At 45.0% G+C, this 23433-nt stretch overlaps 1 protein-coding gene across 1 annotated transcript in view; it reads left to right on the forward strand.

Moving 5' to 3' along the window:
• Window positions 1-6140: 6140 nt before the first annotated feature.
• LOC121270330 (zinc finger protein 850-like) overlaps window positions 6141-23433 on the forward strand; it is a 39025-nt gene continuing 21732 nt past the window's right edge. Inside the window, exons 1-2 of the mRNA XM_041175624.1 lie at window positions 6141-7002; window positions 8993-10227. Of these exons, the coding sequence (XP_041031558.1) occupies window positions 9110-10227 (1118 nt within the window). The 5' untranslated portion in view covers window positions 6141-7002; window positions 8993-9109. The remainder of the gene's footprint in view (window positions 7003-8992; window positions 10228-23433) is intronic.

A 23433-nucleotide genomic window follows, 5' to 3' on the forward strand; every position in this document is an offset into this window, starting at 1 on the left:
TGATATCTTCTACAAACAGTGGGCACCTCAGAATGCAGAGTGTCTCATGTTCACTGGAAACAACATTATGGTTTAGTTGTGAAAATTCCATTTGCATTTGTTGCCTTTTGGGGCTTCTTTTAGTTTGATTTAGATCCCATGATTGGAGGAACAGAGAGAGAAAAAAGTGGCATAGAAACTGGAATTGCCAGTTTTGAATTTCTAACATGGACTGATAGCGATACTGACACTGACAACTCTTTCTGCAGGCTATTAGAAGGAAATGATTCGAAGGAAACTAACCAAACATCACATCAAGACCTCTTAGAGTCACTCAATTCATCAGGACCTGAATATCATCAGCCTTTGAATATGGAAGGCGAAATGTTTCTTGGCTCTGTCTGTGGGAAAAGATTACAAACATCAATGTGACCAGAAAAGCACCGAGACACATACACACACACCCAAGTGAGAGTCTTCCAGTGCACTGACTAGAAAGAGCTTTAACCAGTTACACAGCCTGAAAAAAAATCACACCATTCACATCGGGGAGAAACCGTACATATGTTCTGTGTGTGGACAAGTTTGCAACAGATCATCCAACCTGGAGAGACACAAGAACATCCACACCACGGAGAAACCGTGGAAATGTGGGGATTGTGGGAAGGGATTCAGTTTCCCATCCCAGCTGGAAACTCGCCGATGCAGTCACACTGGGGAAAGACTGTTCACCTATTCTGTGTGTGGAAAGGAATTCACTAAGTCATCCAGCCTGGGGTCACACCAGAGAGTTCACAGTGACAAGAGGCCTTTTAAATGCTTTTACTGTAGAAATTGCTTTAAAACCTCTCCTGATATAACACCAGCTTGTTCACACTGACAAGAGACCATTCAGTTGCTCTCACTGTGAGAAGAGATTCAGACAATCATCTCACCTTATTCAACATCAGCGAGTTCACACTGGGGAAAGGATATTCACCTGCTCCGTGTGTGAGAAGTGATTCACTCATTCATCCAATCTCCAGACACACCAACGCACTCACAATGGGGGGAGGCCATTCACCTTCTCCGAATGTGGGAAGGGATTCAGTCAACCATCCAACTTGTTGAGACACCAGCGGGTTCAAGTGTGACTGCAGGGGTTGGATGCTACTGTTAATCACATGCTTGTTTATTTCTGCTGAAGTTAATAACTCCTATCACTGGGCCAGAGTTTACAGTTTTTCACAGGGCAGGTGCTGTGCCAGGACTGCAGCAAGTAGGAGTTTCTGGAGAATATTGCGATCCTGGACCATCATATCTATGGTGAGTATCTGCAGCTCAGGGAACCTGGGCTCAGGGTTACTGAGCTGGAGTCTGAGCTGCAGGCATCAGGGAGGGGGAGAATTACCTCGACATTTACTTCCAGGAAGCAGTCAGAGCCTTTCAAGGTTCAGGAGAAATTTATAGTTAGTCAATGGTCAAGATAGATCAGAATATGTCAAGAAAATCAGTTTTATCATCTGTGGTCTTAATTTCTCCAGGTTAAGAGAAATTGACATCTGGATTTAGCATGTGTCAGTGAAGGCAACTTTCCCTTCTATAAGTCACTGGAACATTGGCTCTGATGTTATCAGTGAAATTAACTGATCTGAGACATTGAAAGGATTCTCGTTACTGCACATCAGCAATTTAAACCTAATATTGGCTTCGGGACTTGCTAACAGACAAGACACTGAAAAGCTCAAAGGGAGACAGAACTGATTGCAGGAGAGCTGGTTCATGGTGATATGGATGTGTCTGCAATGGGTGGGATCAGACTATTTCCATGTATCCACAATGACTGTCCCACCCTTTATTTTGGAAGAGTAAAATTGACAGAGATCAATTGTCATTCTGGGAGCAACAATCTGAAGCTTTAACCCGCTGACACCCTGGTTTAGGGTATCCTGTAGAACTACCGTATATCAGCCTCTGTGGCACAATTGGCCAGTGCGTTCAGCTGTTAACTGAAAGGGTGGTGAGTTATGACCATCCAGAGACAAAACCTTCACTGTTTTCTGAAATCAGCCTTCATTGCCACACAGTTCCAGGTTGTCACGAGTACTCTGGTTGCAAGAAAAATTCTACAACCATTGACAATTCTGCTGCTATCCATTAAGATTCTGCCCGAGTGTTTTACATGAATATTCGTTCTTAAAATAATGATTAAACAACTACACCTGCCATATGCCTATCTTGAGCCCATTAGAAATCTATGAAGTTGTGAGATTCAAACAAACCCATTCCCTCCTCCTCAGCTCCACAATGAGTGTGACAAGAAAAGCAGAAAAGCAGCAATATTCCGGCCACACGCTCTCCAATTACCCGCTGCCAGCAGAAAGCGGCAACTGTAGCTTCAATCAGCAGTTTACTGCCCATCCCTGGGATGCAAGATACTCCAACCCGGGTCAAACCTCCCAATGCACGAGCACAGGCTCAGGAAAAGGCAGGTAGATGGTCACTAAACCTCCAAGCAGCATTTACAGGATACTCGAGTGAGTGAGTCACAAATAAAAACAATGACAACTTTCTAAATCTTTTCACTGCAAAATTCCTTCCTTTTATTCAAAATCTGACTGTTGTGAATCTGAAAATGAGAACCATTGGATTTGTGTCACCGACTGATTTGTTTTCCATTGTTTGTCAGGTTTGCAATTCAACTTGTGTTGGAGATTGAAGTGAATCTGATTTCAAAATGAGGTCACAAAGCAGGTCAATATTCAATCCAGGAACAAATCCTGAGGAAAATAGATCACAATGTTTGGAAGGAGGTGCAGCTGAGAAGCGGAAGCTGTGAATAATGTTATTGATGATTGAGGGGAAAGCATTGGGCCCTTGGGCTTCTGCTGGTCAATTCCCTTCTCTACCATTGCACTCAGACAGTTATCTCGCTGTGATAAGGTATCTGGTTCCATCATTGCTGTATGCCCCACTAGCTCAATCATTGGATCAAATGCTTTTTAATCTCAACACTGTGGGTTTGAGGCCTACATTGGGCCCCATTGTTTTTTAAACTTTGCTGCTTCCACGGGTGAACCCCAGCTCTCCATTCTGATATGAATCATGAAAGTTAGTCTGTAGGTACAGCAAGTGACTAGAAAGGCAAATGAAATGTTGTCATTTATTGCGAGGGGATTGGAATATAAAAGAAGGGAAGTTTTACTGCAGCCGCACAGGACCCTTGTTGAGACCTCATCTGGAGGACAGTGTACAGTTTGGGTCTCCTTATTTGAAAAAGGGCAATTGCGTTGGAAGCAGTTCAGAGAAGGTTCACTAGACTCATTCTTGGGATGAAAGGTTTATCTCATGAAGGAAGGTTGGACAGGTTGGGCCTATACCCATTAGAGTTTAGAGGAATGAGAGGTGATCCTGAACCTTATTCACATCAAAATCAGCTAGGAGGAATATATTTCATAGGCTGGGTTTTATTTTCTTTGGAAAGCTGCTGGAATGGCTTGAGTGGGGGTGTGGCTAGCTCTGGAACACAAGTCTCCAGGACTTTGATCTGATCTGTTAATTTCAGGATTGCTTAGCTCTGTCTATCACACACTTCTTCCACTGTTTTACAAGTAGTCCTGTGTTGTAGCTTTACCAGGTTGACTTTTAGATTACCTGGTGATAACCCCGACCTGCTTTCCTGCACTCTTCATTGAACCTGGGCTGATCCACTGGCTTGACGGTAATGGTGGAGTGATGGATATGCTGGGCTATGAGGCTCGACAAGAGGTTGTGGTTCTATACAATTCTGCTGATGCTGATGGCCCACACTGCCTCACGGGCTCACACTTTTGAGTTGCTAGACCTGTTCTGAATCTATCCCATTTGCCATACAACACAATGGAGAGTATCCTCAGTGTGAAGATGGGACTTTGTTTCCACAACTATGCAGTGGTCACTCCTACTGATCCTGTCATGGACAGATCCCCCTGGACAGGTAGATTGGTAAGAACAAGTTCAGGGTTTTTCCCACTTGTGGGTTCCCTCACCAGCTGCCACAGACCCAGTTTGTCCTTCAGGGCACAATCACCTGCCTGGACCTGTGAATGGGAATTGGAGGCAGTAGGTAATTAAATCTCAGAGGAACCACCAGATCCAGGTTTAAACTTATGTTCTTCCATTGTATGTTGTGATGGTGTTTCAAACATCTTCAACTTACAGTTTCCTGAGGATGAGGAAAGGCTATGATGGAACTATCCAAACACTGACGTTACTTCTCTCTTCTTCCAATTTCATACTGTCACTCCTTCCACCTCCCTCCCTTGATTGCTCCCTCCTTCTAACTTCATGCAGTTAACTTCCTGCTCTCACCACGGCTCCCAGCTCCTGCCCCTTCGATGCCTCAACCATTACTTATTGCCTTGTTGATGTATTTTAAGTGACTGACTGCAACTGCACACTCTGGGAAGAAATTCCTGTGCACAGTGCGGAACTTTAACTAATCATTTGATGCAACAGCAGTAGGAAGCAGCAATGGCTTATGGAGCACCAAAAGACATGGAGAGGCCAGGAGTGATGCTGAGGGGGTGAGGGGCTGCTGGCAATGGTACTTCATGTCGGTGGACTTGACACCCATTGTCATGGGCCAGATCTGAACTTTGAGTCATTTTGTAACTTCCCTGGTCGCAAAGGATACAAAAATCTAACGTGATGTTTAATGTTTCAGATGGGACCCCTCAATAAAGAATACCTCCTGCATGCATTATACTCAATAAGCAACACGCACCACCAGAAATAATGTTATATACCATGCTGCATAATATATCTTATATCATTACCAACTTGGTTCACAAAAAATTGAATAGGTGGGTGGACGTAGATGGGAAATGGGTTTTGAAAAAGGATAATGAAGAAAATGATGAGCTAAAATAGGAGCGAGAAATAACAATGGAATGAGATTAATGCAGGAACAGTAGAAACAAAACAGGAAAACAAGCAATACTGATTATTAATATTAACTGGTTATTAATATTAACTGGTATTAATATTAACCGGTTTTTGATTTTAGCAAATCTGGGAAAATAGAAACACTAGTTATTAAGATTGTTGGAATAAATCTGCCAGGGAGACAATCAGCTTCAAGACATTTGATTAAAATAAATGTGTGATATAACAAATATGAAATAACAGTAATTCCCATTTGAATGATATTCCTAGCAGATCTACCAAGGCACAGGTTATACTGAGCCAGAGGATTTACTGTTTTACGCCCATAGGGATGTTACACAATGTATGATGACACATTTAACAGAACCTCTGATTGATGTTGGTTAAGTGTGTGTATTCCCATTTTTATTGTATGGAAATTAAAGAAGTGTGTTTGTGATCAAATTAGAGACAAAAACACAGACTGTCTTAATATTGGGAGTATTAACACCCATGTAAAGTTTCTCAGAATATTTTTATTTTGGTAAAGGTGTTATATAAATGCATGTTCTCATTGTTGTTGTTGACTGTGAAGAGTGATTCCATTACCCGTCTAAAACTGGAAACTCATGGGTACAGTCACACAAGGAAGAGGATATTCACCAGCTGATTGTGGAATCAGTCACCCTATTTACTGATGCAGCAGTGCAGACACAGTGGAGAGAGACCATTCAGAGTACGAAAGGATTTACTCAGCTTTCTCACCTACTTTGAAAGTTCAAAGAATTTGATACATGATCAGCACATTTATACAGGAGAGAGGTTATTCAAATGTTCTGTGGGTGGGCAGTGATCCACTTGTTCTTTCCAGCAGCTGGGACACCAGTGAGTTCACATGTGACTGTAGAGGTTAGATTATGCTATTATTGCTTTTGTTTTGGAGACCCCTGATTTTCTACCAATTCCCATTCCCCTTATTTTCAGTGGATAGTGGAGGATCCATGCCGATTGGTTTCAGTATAATTTGTGTCCTGGCTTTAATATTGGACCGTTTGGCCCCAGACTCCACCGCATAACAGCAAAACAAATCAGGATAGAATAATTTGAACTGTCAATGGCGGGGCCGTTACCCAGCATTCTCTGCGGTGGAGAATGTCTTCTATTCACATCATAAGAGACTAGTGCGCAGGCGTTATGTCCAATCTTTAACACATGCGCAGTACAGGTAATGGCGATGGAGTGACGCTTTCTCACGGATCCGCAAACGGTAAATCGATGGCGGGAAGGAGGAAGCGATGAATCTGGCGGTTGGTCGGGGAGGTTATGTAAACATATTGTGTGAGCCGCAAATCCTGAAAAAGGACCTAACAGTCGCCCGTTAGCACTGAGCTGGACAGCAGCTGTTGGTGCGATTTCTCTCATTCACAGGCCCGGGTTCACGTGGCCATCTTTATTGGGGCAATGTGATGCAGGGCACATGCGCGGCCGATATCTTTATTGGGTTCGGGTGCAGCAGGGCGCATGCGCGGCTGAAATCTTTGCCAGGTGCAGCAAGGCGCATGCGCGGCCGACATCTTTACAGATAAAAGCAACAAAAGCAGAAACTGCTGGAAAAACGCAGCAGGTCTATCAGCATCTGTGGATGCTTATCTTTATAGATAAGATGCTTTTAATGAAACAATGGGGACAACTTGTTCCATCAGGCTGCTACACACTTTGAGTTACAATATCTCAATGATGTGCAGAGAAGGAAAGGAAGCAACTCCTATTCTCCTGATCCCACAAGCACATGGGACGTCCTGCCCCTTGAGTCCAAAGGTCTGCGAGTCAGTTCAGTCGCATGAAGCCACCCGGCAGAAACTCACGACCCTGAGTAGACGTTATCCTCAAATCGATAGAATGCTGACGACGACCAAGGGCAATGTACAGCGTGGCATAGGTGCGGTCATCCCTGCCCCTGTCAGCAGGAGGAGAGAATGTTGTGGATTTCTATCCTGGACTGACAGGGATGGATTTTGGAAACTCCTTTTACAGGGAGTTAGAAAGATGTGAAAACAGGAAATTCAAGCCAAACACTGCATGAAAATCTGAAACAAGCAGTCAATTCATCAGGATATTGAATATTATCGGCCTTTGACTGTAAGCGTTGAGTTCCATGTCATTATCACTAATTGTATGAAATTTCTTCCTCTTATTCCCCCTGTGGATCTTGTTGAAAATTTAAAATCTGTGTCCCGTAATCCTTTTACATTCAGGTGATGAGAATAGATTTTCTTTATCCACCTTTTCTGAATCTATCATAAACTTATATCTTTCCATCAAATCTCTCCTCAATTTCCTTTGCTGCAAAGAGAACAAGCCCAGTTTCTCCAACCTAAACTTGCAACTATAATCCCTCATCCCTGGAACCATTCTGCTAAATCTCCTCTGCACCCTCTCAAGGACCCTCATGTCTTTCATAATTTGTGGTGATCACTGGTTTGCACAGACCCAGATGTTCTGTGTTCGTGTCTGTGATGTCATCACACGCCAACAATTGCACGGTGACATCACCTCGCTCCCCGGGTATTTCCACAACTGGGAGGTTTTTCTCTGGCTCCAGTGCTTCTGATATCTTTCCATTTGTTGAAATTGTTTCAGAGCTGAGTATTTTTGACCATTTATCTAAACTTTAGAGCATTTAGTTCTATGCTCTGTTATCTGTGAGAGATTCCATGGCTCTGGGTCTGGTGTGGCTCCTTTACTGTGGATCTGAATCCATTTCCGTCCATTGCTCTGTTTCACCACTACCCTCCCTGATCACCTGTCTGCTATTGTCTAACTTCCTCTGTCTCGAATAATGGGTATATTTTAATTATGTTTATTATTTTACTGTTACTTCTGCAGACTGTGTTTAAATGAGGCTTCCGTCACTGCCCATCCCATGTGCTGCTGGCTGACCAACTTTATCTCCCTACAGTATTTTTTAAAATTCATTCACGGGATGTGGGCTTCACTGGCTGGGCCAGCATTTATTGCCCATCCCTAGTTGCCCTTGAGAAGGGGGTGTTGAGCTACCTTCTTGAACCGCTGCAGTCCATGTGGTGTGGGTACACCCACAGTGCTGTTAGGAAGGAAGTTCTAGGATTTTGACACAGCGACAGCGAAGGAACGGCGATATATTTCCAAGTCAGGATGGTGAGTGACTTGGAGGGGAACTTCCAGGTGGTGGCGTTCCCATCTATCTGCTGCCCTTGTCCTTCTAGATGGTAGTGGTCGTGGGTTTGGAAGGTGCTGCTGAAGGAGCCTTGGTGAATCCCTGCAGTGCATCTTGTAGATGGTACACACTGCTGCCATTGTGCGTCGGTGGTGGAGAGAGTGAATGTTTGTGGATGTGGTGCCAATCAAGCGGACCGCCTTGGACGGTGTCCAGCTTCTTCAGTGTTGAGGGAGCTGCACTCATCCAGGCAAGTGGGGAGTATTCCATCACACTCCTGACTTGTGCTTTGTAGATGGTGGACAGGCTTTGGGGAGTCAGGAGGTGAGTTATTCCTCACACGATTCCTAGCCTCTGAGCTGTACTAACCTTCTGCCACTCATTTTTTTTAATTCATTCATGGGATGTGACACCATATCAAATGTCTTCTGGAAATCCAAGTACAGTACATTCACTGAGTGAGATGGATTTGGTGGCTAGGGAGTGAAGTTTGTTGTGGGGACCGAAGACAACGGCTTCAGTCTTCCCAATATTTGAATAAAGTAAATTTCTGCTCATCCAGTACTGGATGTCAGACAAGTCAGGACGGTGTGTGAGTTGGAGGGAAACTTGGAGGTGATGGTGTTCACATACACCTGCTACCCTGGTCATTCTGAGTGGTGGGGATTGAGGATTTGGGAGGTTCTGTCAAAGTCCTCTCTCTCCTTCCATAGAGCCCAGAGTCTTGTGTAGACTCAGATCGGGTGGCCAGTTCCCTTCCCTGGGGAACATTATTGAACCAGTTGGGTTTTTACGACACTCCAGCAGTTTTCATGGTCACTTTTTCCTGGTGCCGGCCCCACAAGTGACCAGATTCATTCAGCTCAATTTCACAACCTGTCTTTGTGTTTTTGCGGGTTCTCTCTCACTCCCCTTTTTTCTGTTTTAAATCAGTTTCACAGGGGATTAGAAGGGGAGTATTTGCAGTCAGGAAACTCAAACCAAACATCACATCGGGACTTGACAGAGTCGCCCAAATTGCCATAAGCTGAATATCATCGGATTTTGAACATGGAAGGAAAAAGCGCCATTCGCAGTGCGGAGAAACCATATGTGTGTTGTGTGTGTGGACGAGGCTTCAGCCAATCATCTGACCTATTGAGACACAAGCACAGTCACACTGGGGAGAAACTATGGAAATGTGGGGACTGTGGGAAGGGATTCATTTCTCCATCCAAGCTGGAAACTCACCGGCGCAGTCACACTGGGGAGAGGCCATTCATCTGCTCCATGTGTGGAAAGGGATTCACTCAGTCATCCGCTCTGTTGACACACCAGCGAGTTCACACTGGAGAGAGACCGTTCACCTGCTCTGAGTGTGGGAAGGGGTTCAGTATTTCAGCCCACCTGCTGAGTCACCAGCGAGTTCACACTGAGGAGAGACCTTTTAAATGTCCAGACTGTGGAAAGTGCTATAAAAGTTCTGGGGAACTGATGCGCCATCAACGTGTTCACACTGACGAGAGACCGTTTAGGTGCTCTCACTGTGGGACTGGGTTCAGGCGATCATCTGACCTCACTGTACACCAGCGAGTTCACACTGGGGAGAGACCATTCACCTGCACAGTGTGTGAGAAGGGATTCACCCAGTCATCTGACCTGCTGAAGCACCAGCGAATTCATGCTGGGGAGAGGCCATTTACCTGCCCTGAGTGTGGGAAGGGATTCACTACCTCATCCATCCTGCTGACACACCAGCGAGTTCACAACGATGAGAGACCTTTTAAATGCCCAGACTGTGGGAAGTGCTTTAAAAATTCCGGGAAACTGATGTCCCATCAACGTGTTCACACTGATATGCGACCATTCAAGTGCTCTCACTGCGGGACTGGGTTCAGGCGATCATCTCAACTCAGTGCACACCAGCGAGTTCACAATGATGAGAGACCTTTTAAATGCCAGGACTGCGGGAAGAGTTTTAAAAGTTCTGGGGACCTGATGCGCCATCAACGTGTTCACACTGACGAGAGACCATTCAGGTGCATTCACTGCGAGACAGGGTTTGTGCGATCATCTCAACTCACTGTACACCAGCGAGTTCACACCGGGGAGAGGCCATTCACCTGCACCGAGTGTGGGAAGGGATTCACTACTTCATCCCACCTGCTGAGACACCAGCGAGTTCACAAGTAATGACAGCAATTGGATTCTGTTGTTAATCACGTTCAGGACTGAACCATCTGCTTCTGTCTGTTCCTGCTGATGTTAACAAACTCCAGATCACTTAGAGGAGCTAATATTCTGGCTAAAAGTCAAATAAATTAGCTTTGAATTAAACACACACTGTGCTGTGTCTTTTTAGTATTTCTAACATAAGTTAGTTCCTTTTGAAGGGCTCTCCTTCTCCCCGTCTCCCCCATCCTCACCAACAACAACAACTGTGAGGAGCTCATGGAGCTTCTTTGTCACTAAGATTGAGACAATCCGATCACTACCTCTGCTGCTTCCCTCCCTCCCACTATCCCACCGGGCCAAACTGCTTCTAAAGCTCATCCTTGTCTGAGCTCAGAACCTTTTTGCAGTTTCTCTCCCATCTCCCCTCCTGCCGTCTCAGAGCTCATCTTGTCCATGAATCCCACCTCCTGCTCCATCGACCCTATTCCCACTAAGCTGCTGATCAGCCAACCTCCCCATGTTCACTGACTATGTTAACAGTTTTCTCTCTCAGACACTGTCCCTCTCTCCTTCAAATCTGCCATCCTCACCCCCTCCTCAAAAAAACAAATCCCTGACCCCGTCATCCTTACAAACTTCTGACCCATCTCCAGCCTCCCTTTCCTCTCCAAAGTCCTTGTTTTCATCTCCCAAATCCCTGCCCATCTTTCCCGGAACTGTATGTTTGAATTCCCCCCCCAATCATGTTTCTGTCTCGACCTCGACCTGTCTGCAGCCTTTGACAAGGTCGACCACATCATTCGGCACCTTCGCCTCTCCCCTGTTGTCCAGCTGGGTGGGGCCGCTCTCTCCTGTCTAATCATAGCCAGAGAATCATTTGCAATGTCTTCCCTTCCCACTCACAGTTACCTCTGGTGTCCCCGAAGGATCCAGCCTTGGCATTGATTTTCTTATCAACCTGCTCCACACAATAACAGAGTTTGAGATTTTACAGCCCCTCCTGCTGGCAGGATTTTCCAGTCCCGCCAAAGTCAACGGACTTTTGAACAGCTCACCATGTTTTCCAGCCCCGCCCCCACCACAACGGGGCTGTAACATTCTGCTCATGATCTGAAAACTGTCAGTTATCACATTTACACTGACAGCTCCCAGCTCTACTTCACCACCACCTCTCTCAGCCTCTCCACTCTTAGTAAATTATCAGACTGTTTGTCTGATATCCAGTGGTGCATATGCAGAAATTTCCTCCAATTAAATATTGGGAAGACTGAAGTCATTGTTTTCATTCCCTAGCTACCAACTCCATTCCTTTCCCTGGTAACTGTCTGACACTCAAATAGACTTTTCACATGCTTGATGTCATGTTTGACCCTGAGATGGGTTTCCAACTCGGGGATGTCTGTGTGTGTTTATCCTGGTGATTTTTCAGTCAAAATTATGATTTAAATCTTTCCCCAAAGACAGAGCAAACATTTCTTCAATAATCAGGCACATGAATTAAGTGATTCCTTCAGATCTTATTGAGATTTTTAGTTTAGGTTTCCCGTCTGCAAATCCCCTCTAACCCCCTGTAAACAGAGTTTACAAAAGTCATCACTGTCAGCACAGGATAGAAATTCAGAACAGAGAATTCTAGTTTCTATGGAACATTTTTACCCTTTCATTCCTCCAAATCTATAAATCTCTGTCCCACATACTCCTCTCCCTCTCTGCTCATTGTCCCAGATTCAGTGTCCAGTTTCCTACTTATTCTTTTTCCTTCTCCAGATTCTCTCTTCTCCTGTCCTTAAACTGGTGACTTACGCTGTGGATCAATCCCACTCCTTCGCTCTAATTCTACCAGATAATGCAGCTCACAACAACAAACCATCTTTAATGACTTTATTAGTAATTTTCAATGTTTGGAAACATTCATCTTTTCCCAATTGTACAAAACAGAAAGTCCAGTGGTTAGATCAGAGCTTCCTTCTCCTCAGGTCTAAGAAGCTGTGTCTGTCTGAGTTACATTTCTACAGACTCACTCAGTAAGTGATTGGGTCTGACTGAGCTACAACAACTGATAATTATATCGAGCTTTTAACATAATAAAATGTCCCCAGGAGTTTCACAGGAGCATAAGGACATATTAGGTCAGATGACTAAAAGCTTGGTCAAAGAGGTCGGTTATAAGGAGTGTCTTAAAGGAGGAAAGTGAAGTAGAAAGGTGGAGAGGTTTATGGAGGAAATTCCAGAGCTTAGGGTCCAGACAGCTGAAGGCATGGCAACCAATGGTGGATACATTAAAATTGGGGATGAAGGAAATTGGGTAATGGTGCTCCATGTTTATTCATATTCAGTTTGTTGTCATTTTCTCCACCCTTACTGCAGATTATTTCAGTTCTCAAACCTTCAGTAACAAGTCCCAGCTCCCCAACCCTGACACTGAATTTCCTTTCTCACTACACTCTGTAATTCCCTGAAATAATTCCTGCTGTCTGTCCTGGATGAATCCATTTCACTAACAAATGTTTACATGTTTGCTGCACATAAAGGAACATAGGAACAGGCAAAGGCCATTCAGCCCATCAAGTCTGCTCCGCTATTCAATATGATCATGGCGGATTGAACACTTCAGTACCTTTTACCCACATTATCCATAGCCCTTTATGTTATTGTTAATCAGAAGTCTATCAATCTCCACCTTAAATATACTCAATGACTGAGCTTCCATGGCCTTCTGGGGTAGAGAATTCCAAAAATTCACAACCTCTGAGTAAAGAAATTTCTCCTCTTATTGGTATTAAGTGGCTTCCCCCTTAATTTGAAATGATGTCCCCTGCTTCTCAACTCCCCAACCAGAGAAAAAAATCTTACCTGCACCTACCCTGTCTATTCCTTTAAGTATTTTGTAGGTTTCAATGAGGTCACCTCTCATTCTTCAAAACTCTTGAGAATTCAGGCCCAATTTCCCCAGTCTCTCTTCATAAGACAGTCCGCAATCCCCAGAACACGTCTGGTGAACCTTTGTTGCACTCCCTCTATGGCAATAATATCCCTTCTAAGTAGGAAGAAACTTAAGCAAGGAGTCAGGAGGGCCAAAAGGTGTCATTGGCAACCAGGATTAAGGAAAATCCCAAGGCCTTTTATACATATGTAAAAAGCAAGAGGGTAGCCAGGGAAAGTGTGGGCCCACTCAGGGACAGAGTGGGAATGTGTGTGTGGAGCCAGAAGAAATGGGAGAGATACTAAATGAGTGCTTCTCATCGGTATTCACCAAAGAGAAGAACTTAGCGGTCGATTTGTCTAGGGAAGCGTGTGTAGATAGCCTGGATCATGTTGAGATCAAAAAAGAGGAGGTGTTAGGCGTCTTTAAGAATACCCTGGATGAGTCCCCAGGGCCAGATGGGATCTACCCCAGAGTACTGAGGGAGACAAGGGAGGAAATTGCTGGGGCCTTGACAGAAATCTTTGTATCCTCACTGGCTACAGGTGAGGTCCCAGAGGACTGGAGAATGGCCAACGTTGTTCCATTGTTTAAGAAGGGTAGCAGGGATAATCCAGGAAATTACAGGCCGGTGAGCCTTACGTCAGTGGTAGGGAAATTATTGGAGAAGATTCTTTGTGACAGGATTTACTACCATTTGGAAGCAAATGGGCGTATTAGTGAGAGATAACATGGTTTTGTGAAGGGGAGGTTGTGTCTCACTAACTTGATCGAGTTTTTCGAGGAAGTGACAAAGATGATCGACGATAGAAGGACAGTGGATGTTATCTACATGGATTTCAGTAAGGCCATTGACAAGGTTCCTCATGGCAGACTGGTACAGAAGGTAGGGTCGCATGGGATCAGAGGTGAGCTGGCAAGATGGATACAGAATTGGCTTGGTCATAGAAGACAGAGGGTAGCAGTGGAAGGGTGCTTCTCTGAATGGAGAGTTGTGACTAGTGGTGTTCCACAGGGATCAGTGCTGTTTGTTGTATTCATAAATGATTTGGAGGAAAATGTAACTGGGCCAATTAGCAAGTTTGCAGACAACACTAAGGTTGGAGGAGTTGCAGGTAGTGAAGAGGATTGTCAAAGGATACAACGGGATATAGATCGGGTGGAGACTGGGGCAGAGAAATGGCAGATGGAGTTTAATCCAGACAAATGCGAGGTAATGCATTTTGGAAGGTCTAATACATGTAGGACTTATACAGTAAATGGCAGAACCCTTAATTGCATCGACAGGCAGAGGGATCTGGGTGTACAGGTCCACAGGTCACTGAAAGTGGCAAGGCAGGTGGATAAGGTCATCAGGAAGGCATTTGGCATGCTTGCCTTCATCGGCAGGGGTATTGACTATAAAAGCTGGGAAGTCATGCTGCAGCTGTATAGAACCTTGGTTAGGCCACATTTGGAATATTGTGTGCAATTCTGGTCGCCACATTACCAGAAGGATATGGAGGCATTGGAGAGGGCGCAGAGCAGGTTTACCAGGATGCTGCCTGGTCTGGAGGTTATTAGCTATGAGGACAGGTTGGAGAAATTCGGATTGCTCTCACTAGAGCGACAGAGATTGAAGGGGCGACTTGATAGAAGTTTACAAAATTATGAGTGGCATGGACAGAGTAGATAAGTCAGAAGCTTTTTCCCAGCGTGGAAGAGTCAATTACCAGGGGACATAGATTTAAGGTGAGAGGAGAAAACTATAGAGGAGATGTGCAGGGCAAGTTTTTTACGCAGAAGGTAGTGAGTTTCTGGAATTCGCTGCCAGAGGAGGTGGTGGAAGCAGGTACGATAGTGGTGTTTAAGAGGCAGCTTGACAAATACATGAATAGGATGGGAATAGAAGGATACGCACTCCGGAAGTGCAAGATGTTTTAGTTTGACAGGCAATATGATCGGAGCAGGCTTGGAGGGCCAAAGGGCCTGTTCCTGTGCTGTACTTTTCTTTGTTCTTTGTATGGTGACCAAAGCTGCACACTGTACTCCAGGTGCAGTCTAACTAAGGTTCTGTACATTTGAAGCAAGACTTCACTACTCCTGTACTCAAATCATCTTGCAATAAAGGCTAACATTCCATTAATTGCGCCTGCATGTTAGCTTTCAGTGACTTATGGACAAGGACACCCAGAGCCCTTTGTATATCTACACGCACAGGGTTTCATCTGTTTAAAGCCACAAACAGAAAGGTCCAGTTTTTTCCTGGAGTGGTGTGCAGGGCATTTCAAAATTTGCAGATGATACGAAGATTGGAAATGTTGTCAACTGTGAAAAGGATAGTCTTGAACTTCAAAAGGACATAGGCGTTTTGGTGGATTTGGCAGACAAGTCGCAGATAAAGTTCAATGCAGAGAAGTGTGAGGTGATTCGTTTTGGCAGGAAAGATATGGTGAGACAATTTAAAATAAAGGGTGAGCCTCTAAAGGAGGTGCAAGAACAGAGGGACCTCGGTGTATATGTTCATAGGTCATTAAAGATGGCAGAGCGTATTGAGAGAGCAGTTAATAAGGCATATAGTATCTTAGGCTTTATTAATAGGGGCATCGAGTACAAGAGTAGAGGTCATTTTGGACTTGTATAAGACATTAGTTAGGCCTCATCTGGAGTACTGCGTCCAGTTCTGGGCATCATACTTGAGGAAGGATGTGAAGGCAGCAGAATGAGTACAGAGGATATTCACAGGAATGATTCCCGGGATGAAGAACTGTAGCTATGAGGATAGATTGGAGAGGTTGGGACTGTTTTCATTGGAGAAAAGAAGGCTGAGAGGAGACTTGATAGAGGTATTCAAGATCCTGAGGGGTATGGACAGGGTAAATAGTGTGAAACTGTTCCCACTCAAGAGAACATCAAGAACTAGGGGACACAGATTCAAAATAATTGGCAAAAGGAGTAAATGTGATGTGAGGAAAAATTTTTTCACCCAGTGGGTGGTTGGAGTCTGGAACAAACTTCCTAAAGGGTGGTGGAGGCAGGTTCAATTAAGGTATTCAGAAGGGAATTGCATTGCTATCTGAAAAGGCAGAATGTGCAAGGGGATAAGGCAGGGGAGTGGGACTAGGTGGAATGCTCTTTTCAGAGCCAGTGCAGACTCGATGGGCCGAATGGCCTCCTTCTGCATTGTAAAGATGCTGTGAAAAGATACTGAGTTTGAGACAAATCAGCTTTCAAAATGATGCAATCTCGGACCTCCAGACCCATCCCTTCTTCCTACTGGTCTGGAGCTACCATCAATCACTCAGGCATTGTGTACTGTCAAAGACTCAGCATGCGCGATCCACCCGGCCAACACACAGCAGTAGAGCGGTTTCTAAGGCGCACAGGATTGTTGATAGTCTGGCAGCCATTAGAGACTGAGTTGGTTAATCTTTGTCTGAATCTGGGAATGTGAGGCTGAGATCTTGCCAACAGAGCGATGACATAGGGATTGCAAAAGTACAAAGATCAAGTTCCAACTCCTACCATTCACACCATGCGATAATTATTGTTGATCAATCCTGACAATCAATCTCTATTGTTCTGCTTGTTTTACATTTTAAATATTTAAAAGAAAGCAGCGTAACACCTGAAGATAGAGAACTACACCAGCTTACGTGGGTGATCAGCAGTTTAGTAATAACAGGGTTGATGACAGATTGTTACAGCAGAGGGAGGCCATTCAGCCCGTTGTGAGCAGAAAGTGCGTCTGATGGACAAGATGAGCACATGAGGGGATACGAGAGAGAAACTGGGGATAGATGCAGGTTCAGGGCTCAAACAAGAGGGAATTTTAGAGGCAGTTTGTCCCGGTGGGCTACTAGAAGAGAGGGAAACAGCAGAGGCAGCAGATTGGACTGTCTCAATCTCAGTAACGAAGAAACTCCATGTGCAAATCACACTTGTTGTTGGAGGTGAGGATGGAGGAGATGGGGAGAGGGACAGCACAGAATTGACACAGTGTATTTGATTCAAAGCTGATTTATTTGACTTTTATCCAGAATATTAGCTCCTATAACTGGGCTGGAGTTTAGTAACATCAACAGAAACAGGCCCAATGGACATGCTTCAGTCCTAATTATGATTAACAGCAAAATCCAATCACTGTGGTTACTTGTGAACTCGCTGGTGTCTCAGCAAATTCCTTCCCACATGCCAAGCAGGTGGATGGCCTCTCCCCACTGTGAAATTCCTGATGTACAATGAATTGAAATGATTTCCTGGATACAGATCTACAGTGAGAGCACCTGAACGGTCTCTCGTCAGTGTGAACATGTAGATGGAACAGTTCTCAAGAACTTTTATTTCACTTTCCCCCAGTCCAGGAATTTAAAAGGTCTTGCCCAATGTGAAATCGCTGGTGTGTCGAAGCAGGTTGGGTGACCGAGAGAAGCCCTTCTCTCACTTGGAGCAGGTGTACGACCTCTTCCCAGTGTGAACTCGCTGGTGTTTCAGCAGGGTGGATAACTGAGCGAATTGATTCCCACACTCAGAGCACATGAATGGTCTCTCCCCAGTATGAACTCGCTGGTGTCTCAGCAGGTCGTTTGTCTGAGTGAATTCCTTCCCACACACACAGCAGGTGAACGGTCTCTCCCCAGTGTGAACACGCTGGTGTCTTAGCCGGTGTGATAACTGAGTGAATCCCTTCCCACACACTGGGCAGGTGAACGGTTTCTCCCCAGTGTGAACATGCTGATGTCTCAGTAGATGTGATAACTGAGTGAATCCCTTCCCACACTCGGAGCAGGCGAACAGCTTCTCCCCAGTGTGAACTCGTTGGTGTGTCAGCAAGTTGCTCAACTCAGTGAATCCTTTCCACAATCAGAGCAGGTGCACGGTCTCTCTTCAGTGTGAACTCGTTGGTGTCTCAGCAGGTTGGATGACTGGGTGAATCCCTTCCCACAATCGGGGCAGGTGAACAGCCTCTTCCCAGTGTGAGTACGCTGGCGTGTCTGCAGTTTGGGTGACTGAGTCCTTTTCCACACTCGGGGAAAGTGAAGGATCTCTCCCTAGAGTGAGTGCATTGGTGTTCATTGAGGTCAGATGATCGCCTGAACCCAGTCCCGCAGTGAGAGAACCTGAATGGTCCCTCGTCGGTGTGAACACCTTGATGGTACTTGAGCTCCAGGGAACTTTTAGAGTACTTCTCACTGTTTAGACATTTAAAAGGTCTCTCGTCAGTGTGATCTCACTGGTCTGTTAACAGGTTGGATAACTGAATGAGTCCCTCCCCAGAACTCTGTGCAAGTGGAAAGACTTTCCTCAGTGTGGACTCGCAGGTGTCTCTGCAGGCTGGATGACTGAATGAATCCCTCCTCAGACTCTGTGCAGGTGGAAGGACTTGCTTCAGTGTGAACTTGTTGGTGTGTCTGCAGGTTGGATAACTGAATGAGTCCCTCCCCAGACTCTGTGCAAGTGGCCTCTCCCCAGTGTCAACTCGCTGGTGTCTCAGCAAATCATTTGCCTGAGTGAATCCCTTCCCACACACGGAGCAGGTGAACGGCTTCTCCCCAGTGTGAATTCGCTGGTGTCTCAGCAAATCATTTGCCTGATTGAATCCCTTTCCACACTCGGAACAGATGAATGGCCTCTCCCCAGTGTGAACTCGCTGGTGTCTTTGCCGGTGAGATAACTGACTGAATTCCTTCCCACAATCAGAACAGGTGAACGGTGTCTCCCCAGTGTGAACTCACTGGTGTCTCAGCAGGTGGGATAACTGAGTAAATTCCTATCACACACAGAGCAGGTGAACGGCCTCTCCCCAGTGTGAACTCGCTGGTGTCTGAGTAGGTTAGATGAATTATTGAATCCCTTCCTACATGCAGGGCAGGTGAATGGCCTTTCCCCGGTATGAACTCGCTGATGTGTCAGCAAATTGGTTGAATTAATGAATCCCTTTCCACACTCAGGACAGGTAAATGGCCTCTCCCCCATGTGAGTGCGCTGGTGTGTCAGCAGGGTGGATGACTGAGTAAATCCCTTCCCACACTCAGGGCATGTGAACGGTCTCTCCCCAGTGTGAACTCGCTGGTGTCTCAGCAGGGTGAATAACCGAGTGAATCCCTTTCCACACTCAGTGCAGGTGAACAACCTCTCTCTAGTGTGAATACACTGGTGTTTCGACAGATCAGATGATCGGTTGAAGCCTTGTCCACACACAGAGCACGTGTACAGTTTCCCCCACGGTGAATGGTGCTTTCTCCTTCCATGTTCAAACTCCAATGATATTCAAGTTTCAATAAATTGGGCGACTCCGTCAGATCCTGATGTGATATTTAGTTTCAGTTTCCCAACTGCAAATCCTCCCCTTCTAATACCCTGTGAAATTTATTGAAAACAGAAAAAAGGGAGTGAGAGAGAACCCACAAAAGCACAAAGGCAGGTTGTGAAATTGAGCTGAATGAATCTGGTAATTTGTGGGGGCAACACTAGGAAAAAATGACCATCAAAGCAGCTGGATTTTCATAAAAACTCAACTGGTTCACTAATGTCCTTCAGGGAAGGGAACCTGTCACCCAATTTGGGCCTACACAAGACTCTAGCCTCTATGGGAAGAGGGAGAGAGAGAGAGATAGAGAGGTGGGGGAGGCAAGGGATTAAGGGGAGTTTTATATACCTACAACTAACCATAATTTTGACAGAATATCCCAAACCATCAATCTCCACTACCCAGAACGACCAGGGTAGGAGGTGTATGCAAACACCATTACCTCCAAGTTCCTCTCTAGGTCACACACTATCCTGACTTGTCTGGTTTCCAGTACTGGTTGAGCTGAAATCACTTCCAATTAAATATTGGGAAGACTGAAGCCATTGTCTTCAGTCCAGCAACAAGCTCCACTCCCTAGCCACCGACTCCATCCCTCTCGGTGAATGCACTGTACTTAGATTTCCAGAACACAGTTGCTAAGGTGCCACGTCAAAGATGTTGCAGTGTAGTGGGTAACATATTGGCATGGATAGAAGATTGGCTGGCCAACAGGAACAGAGAGTAGGCATAAATGGGTCATTTTCTGGTTGGCAAGCTGTAATGAGTGGGGTGTCACAGGGATCAGTGCTGCAGCCTCAACTTCTTACAATTTATGTAAATAACTGGGATGAAGAGGCCGAAGGTATGGTTGCTAAATTTGCTAATAATACAAAGATAGGTAGGAAAGGAAGTTGTGAAGAGGATGTAAGGAGGCTACAAAGGGATATAGATAGATTAAGTCACTGGGCAATAATTTACAAATGGGGTATAATGTGGGAAAATGTGAAATTGTCCATTTTGACAAGAAGAATAAAAAATTGGGAAGGTGTGGTAAATCAAAGAGTAGAGACAAGGCAACAGAGAAAGGTATAAATAGGGGGAAATCTAGAATCACCGAGACTGCCTGTTTCCACCTCAGTAACATCACCCGACTCCACCCTAGTCGCAGCTCATCTGCTGCTGAGACTCTCATCCATTCCTTAGTTACCTCTAGACTTAACTGTTCTAACACACTTCTGGCTGGGTTCCCACATTCAACATCCTCGTAATCTTGAGGTCATTCAAAACTCTGCTGCCTGTATGCTTACTCGCACCAAGTCTTGTTCACCCATCACTCCTGTATTCACTGACCTACAAATACTCCAGGTTAAGAAGCACCTACATTTTAAGTTTCTCATTCTTGTTTTCAAATCCCTCCGTAATCTCACCACTCCCTATCTCTGTGATCTCCTCCAGCCTTACAACTCTCCAAGATATATGTTCTCCTCTAATCCGGCCTCCTGAGCATGCCTGATTTTAAAAGGCCTTCAGTGGCCATTCTTTCAGTTGCCTAGGTGCCAAGTTCTGGAATTTCCTCCCTAAACCTCTCCACCTTCCCCCCCTCCTCTTCAACCAAGCTTTGGGTCACCTGCCCTAATATCTCCTTATGGGGCTCGGTGTCAAAGGTGCTTTGTAACATTTCTATGAAACACCCTTGAGTGTTTTATTATATTGAAAGGTGCTATACAAATACAAATTATTGCTGTTGATTTGGATATATATCATCGTTCCTTCCTCATCACTGGATGAATAACCTGTAACTCCTTATCTAACATCATTGTGGGAGCACCTTCACCATATGGACTGCAGCGGTTCAAGAAGGCCAAACATCATCTTCTCCACAGGTAACTGGGGATGGGTAATATCTGCTGCTGGTCTTGTTAGTGACTCCCAAATCCAAGAATGCATTTTAAAAATATGCATATGTAAAATAGATTAAAAGCATCCACAGAAATACTTGTTCTGGAACAATGTCCTTTTGCAACCTGACCTCTCCTGGAATCTACCTCCCTCGACAATTTCACATCAGAAATTGCTGGGTCCGACTGGGTTCCAAAGTCCTTGGGGTTAAACCCAGCATCTTCTCCTCCATCGCCCCTCCAGCTCAAACTGATATAACAAAGGCTCTCAAAAGGAAATTGGATAAACGCCTGAAGCAAAAATCACAATCACTGGACTATGAGGGAAGGGCAGGGGAGTGGGACGAACTGAGTTGCTCTCACAGACAACCAGCATGGGCCGATGAGCTAAATCCTTCTATATTGCAGTCACTTGGTGATTCTATAACTCAATGAAAATGGGCCTACACTGGAGGCCAGGGACTAACTTCTGCAGCCACTGTTGACCCTGCTACAAATTGGCTCTTAATTGGTCCACCTGTGTTTCTAGACTCGGTTCTGTGAGCAACAAATAAACAAACAAAGTGGCAATAAAATAATAGCAAATTATGCAGTGCTGGAAATCTGAAATACAAAGAGAAAATGCTGGAAAAACTCAGCAGGTCAGGCAACATCCGTGGAGAGCGAATCAGAGTTAATGTTTCAGTCTGCAAAATGAACTACGGGTATTAAAAATGATGCAGAATTTAATGGTCAATATAAGCTCAAAAACAGAAGAGAAACGGACTATGGTGCAAGAAAAACAATTCCTGACCATGAAAGATACTGTGGGAAGATAAAGCTGGGAAGCCAGCAACACATGGTTGGGGGGTGGGCAGTGGCAGAAACCTCATTTAGACATGGTTGGCAGAAGTAACAGTAAAATATACTAAACATAACTAAAATACACCCATTATTAGAGACAGAGGATGTTAGACAATGGCAGAGAGGTGATCAGAAAGGGCAGAGGTGAAACAGAGCAATGGATGGACCTGGTTTCAGATCCACAGTAAAGGAGCCACAACAGCTCCAGAGCCATGGAACCTCTCACAGGTAACAGAGCATTGCATTACAAGCTTTAAATTTTAGATGAATGGTCAAAAGTACTCACTTTTTTATTCATTCATGGGATGTGGAATTCACTGGCTGGGCCAACATTTATTGCCCATCCCTAATTGCCTTTGAGAAGATGGTGGTGAGCTGCCTTCTTGAACCGCTGCAGTCCATGTGGTGTAGGTACACCCACAGTACTGTTTGGAAGGGAATTCCAGGATTTTGAACTAACGACAGTGAAGGAACGGCGATATATTTCCAAGTCAGGATGGTGAGTGACTCGCTTCTGAAACAATTTCACTGTTTTCAATTTTAAAATCTCCTGTTGGAACCTGCAGCTGGAAAGATATCAGAAGCACTGGAGTCAGAGAAAAATCTCCCAGTCGAGGAAATACCCAGGGAGCGGGGTGATGTCACCGCGCAATTGTCGGTGTGTGATGACATCACAGACACAAACACAGAACATCTGGGTCTGTGCAAACCAGTGATCACCACACATTATGAAGGATGTGATGGTCCTTGAGAGGGTCCAGAGGAGATTTACCAGAATGGTTCCAGGAATGAGGGATTAAAATTGCAATATTAGGTTGGAGAAACTGGGGTTGTTCTCCTTGGAGCAAAGGAGATTGAAGGGAGATTTGATAGAGGTGGACAAATTCATAATAGATTTAAATAAGGTAGATAAAGAAAAGCTGTTCCCATTAGCAGACCACAAAATGATTTGGGGAAACAGATTTAAGATCTACAGGGGAATTGTGAGGAAAAAATTTTACACAGTGAGTGGTAATGACCTGAAACTCAATGCTTACACTCAAAGGCCAATAATATCCAGGTCCTGATGAATCGAATGATTCTATCAGTCCTGATGTGGTGCTTGGCTTTAAATTTCCGTTGTCAAATTCTCCCAGCTCCTAACCCACCTGTAAAAGGAGTTTCCAAAACCCACCCATCAGTCCCGGATAGAAATTCACAACATTCCCTCCTCCTGCTGACAGGGACAGGGATGACCGCACATGCGCCCTGCTGCACATTGACCCCCCCCCCACCACCACCCTCT

This window comes from Carcharodon carcharias, chromosome 27 (assembly GCF_017639515.1).
Source record: "Carcharodon carcharias isolate sCarCar2 chromosome 27, sCarCar2.pri, whole genome shotgun sequence".
NCBI classification, from domain to species: domain Eukaryota; kingdom Metazoa; phylum Chordata; class Chondrichthyes; order Lamniformes; family Lamnidae; genus Carcharodon; species Carcharodon carcharias.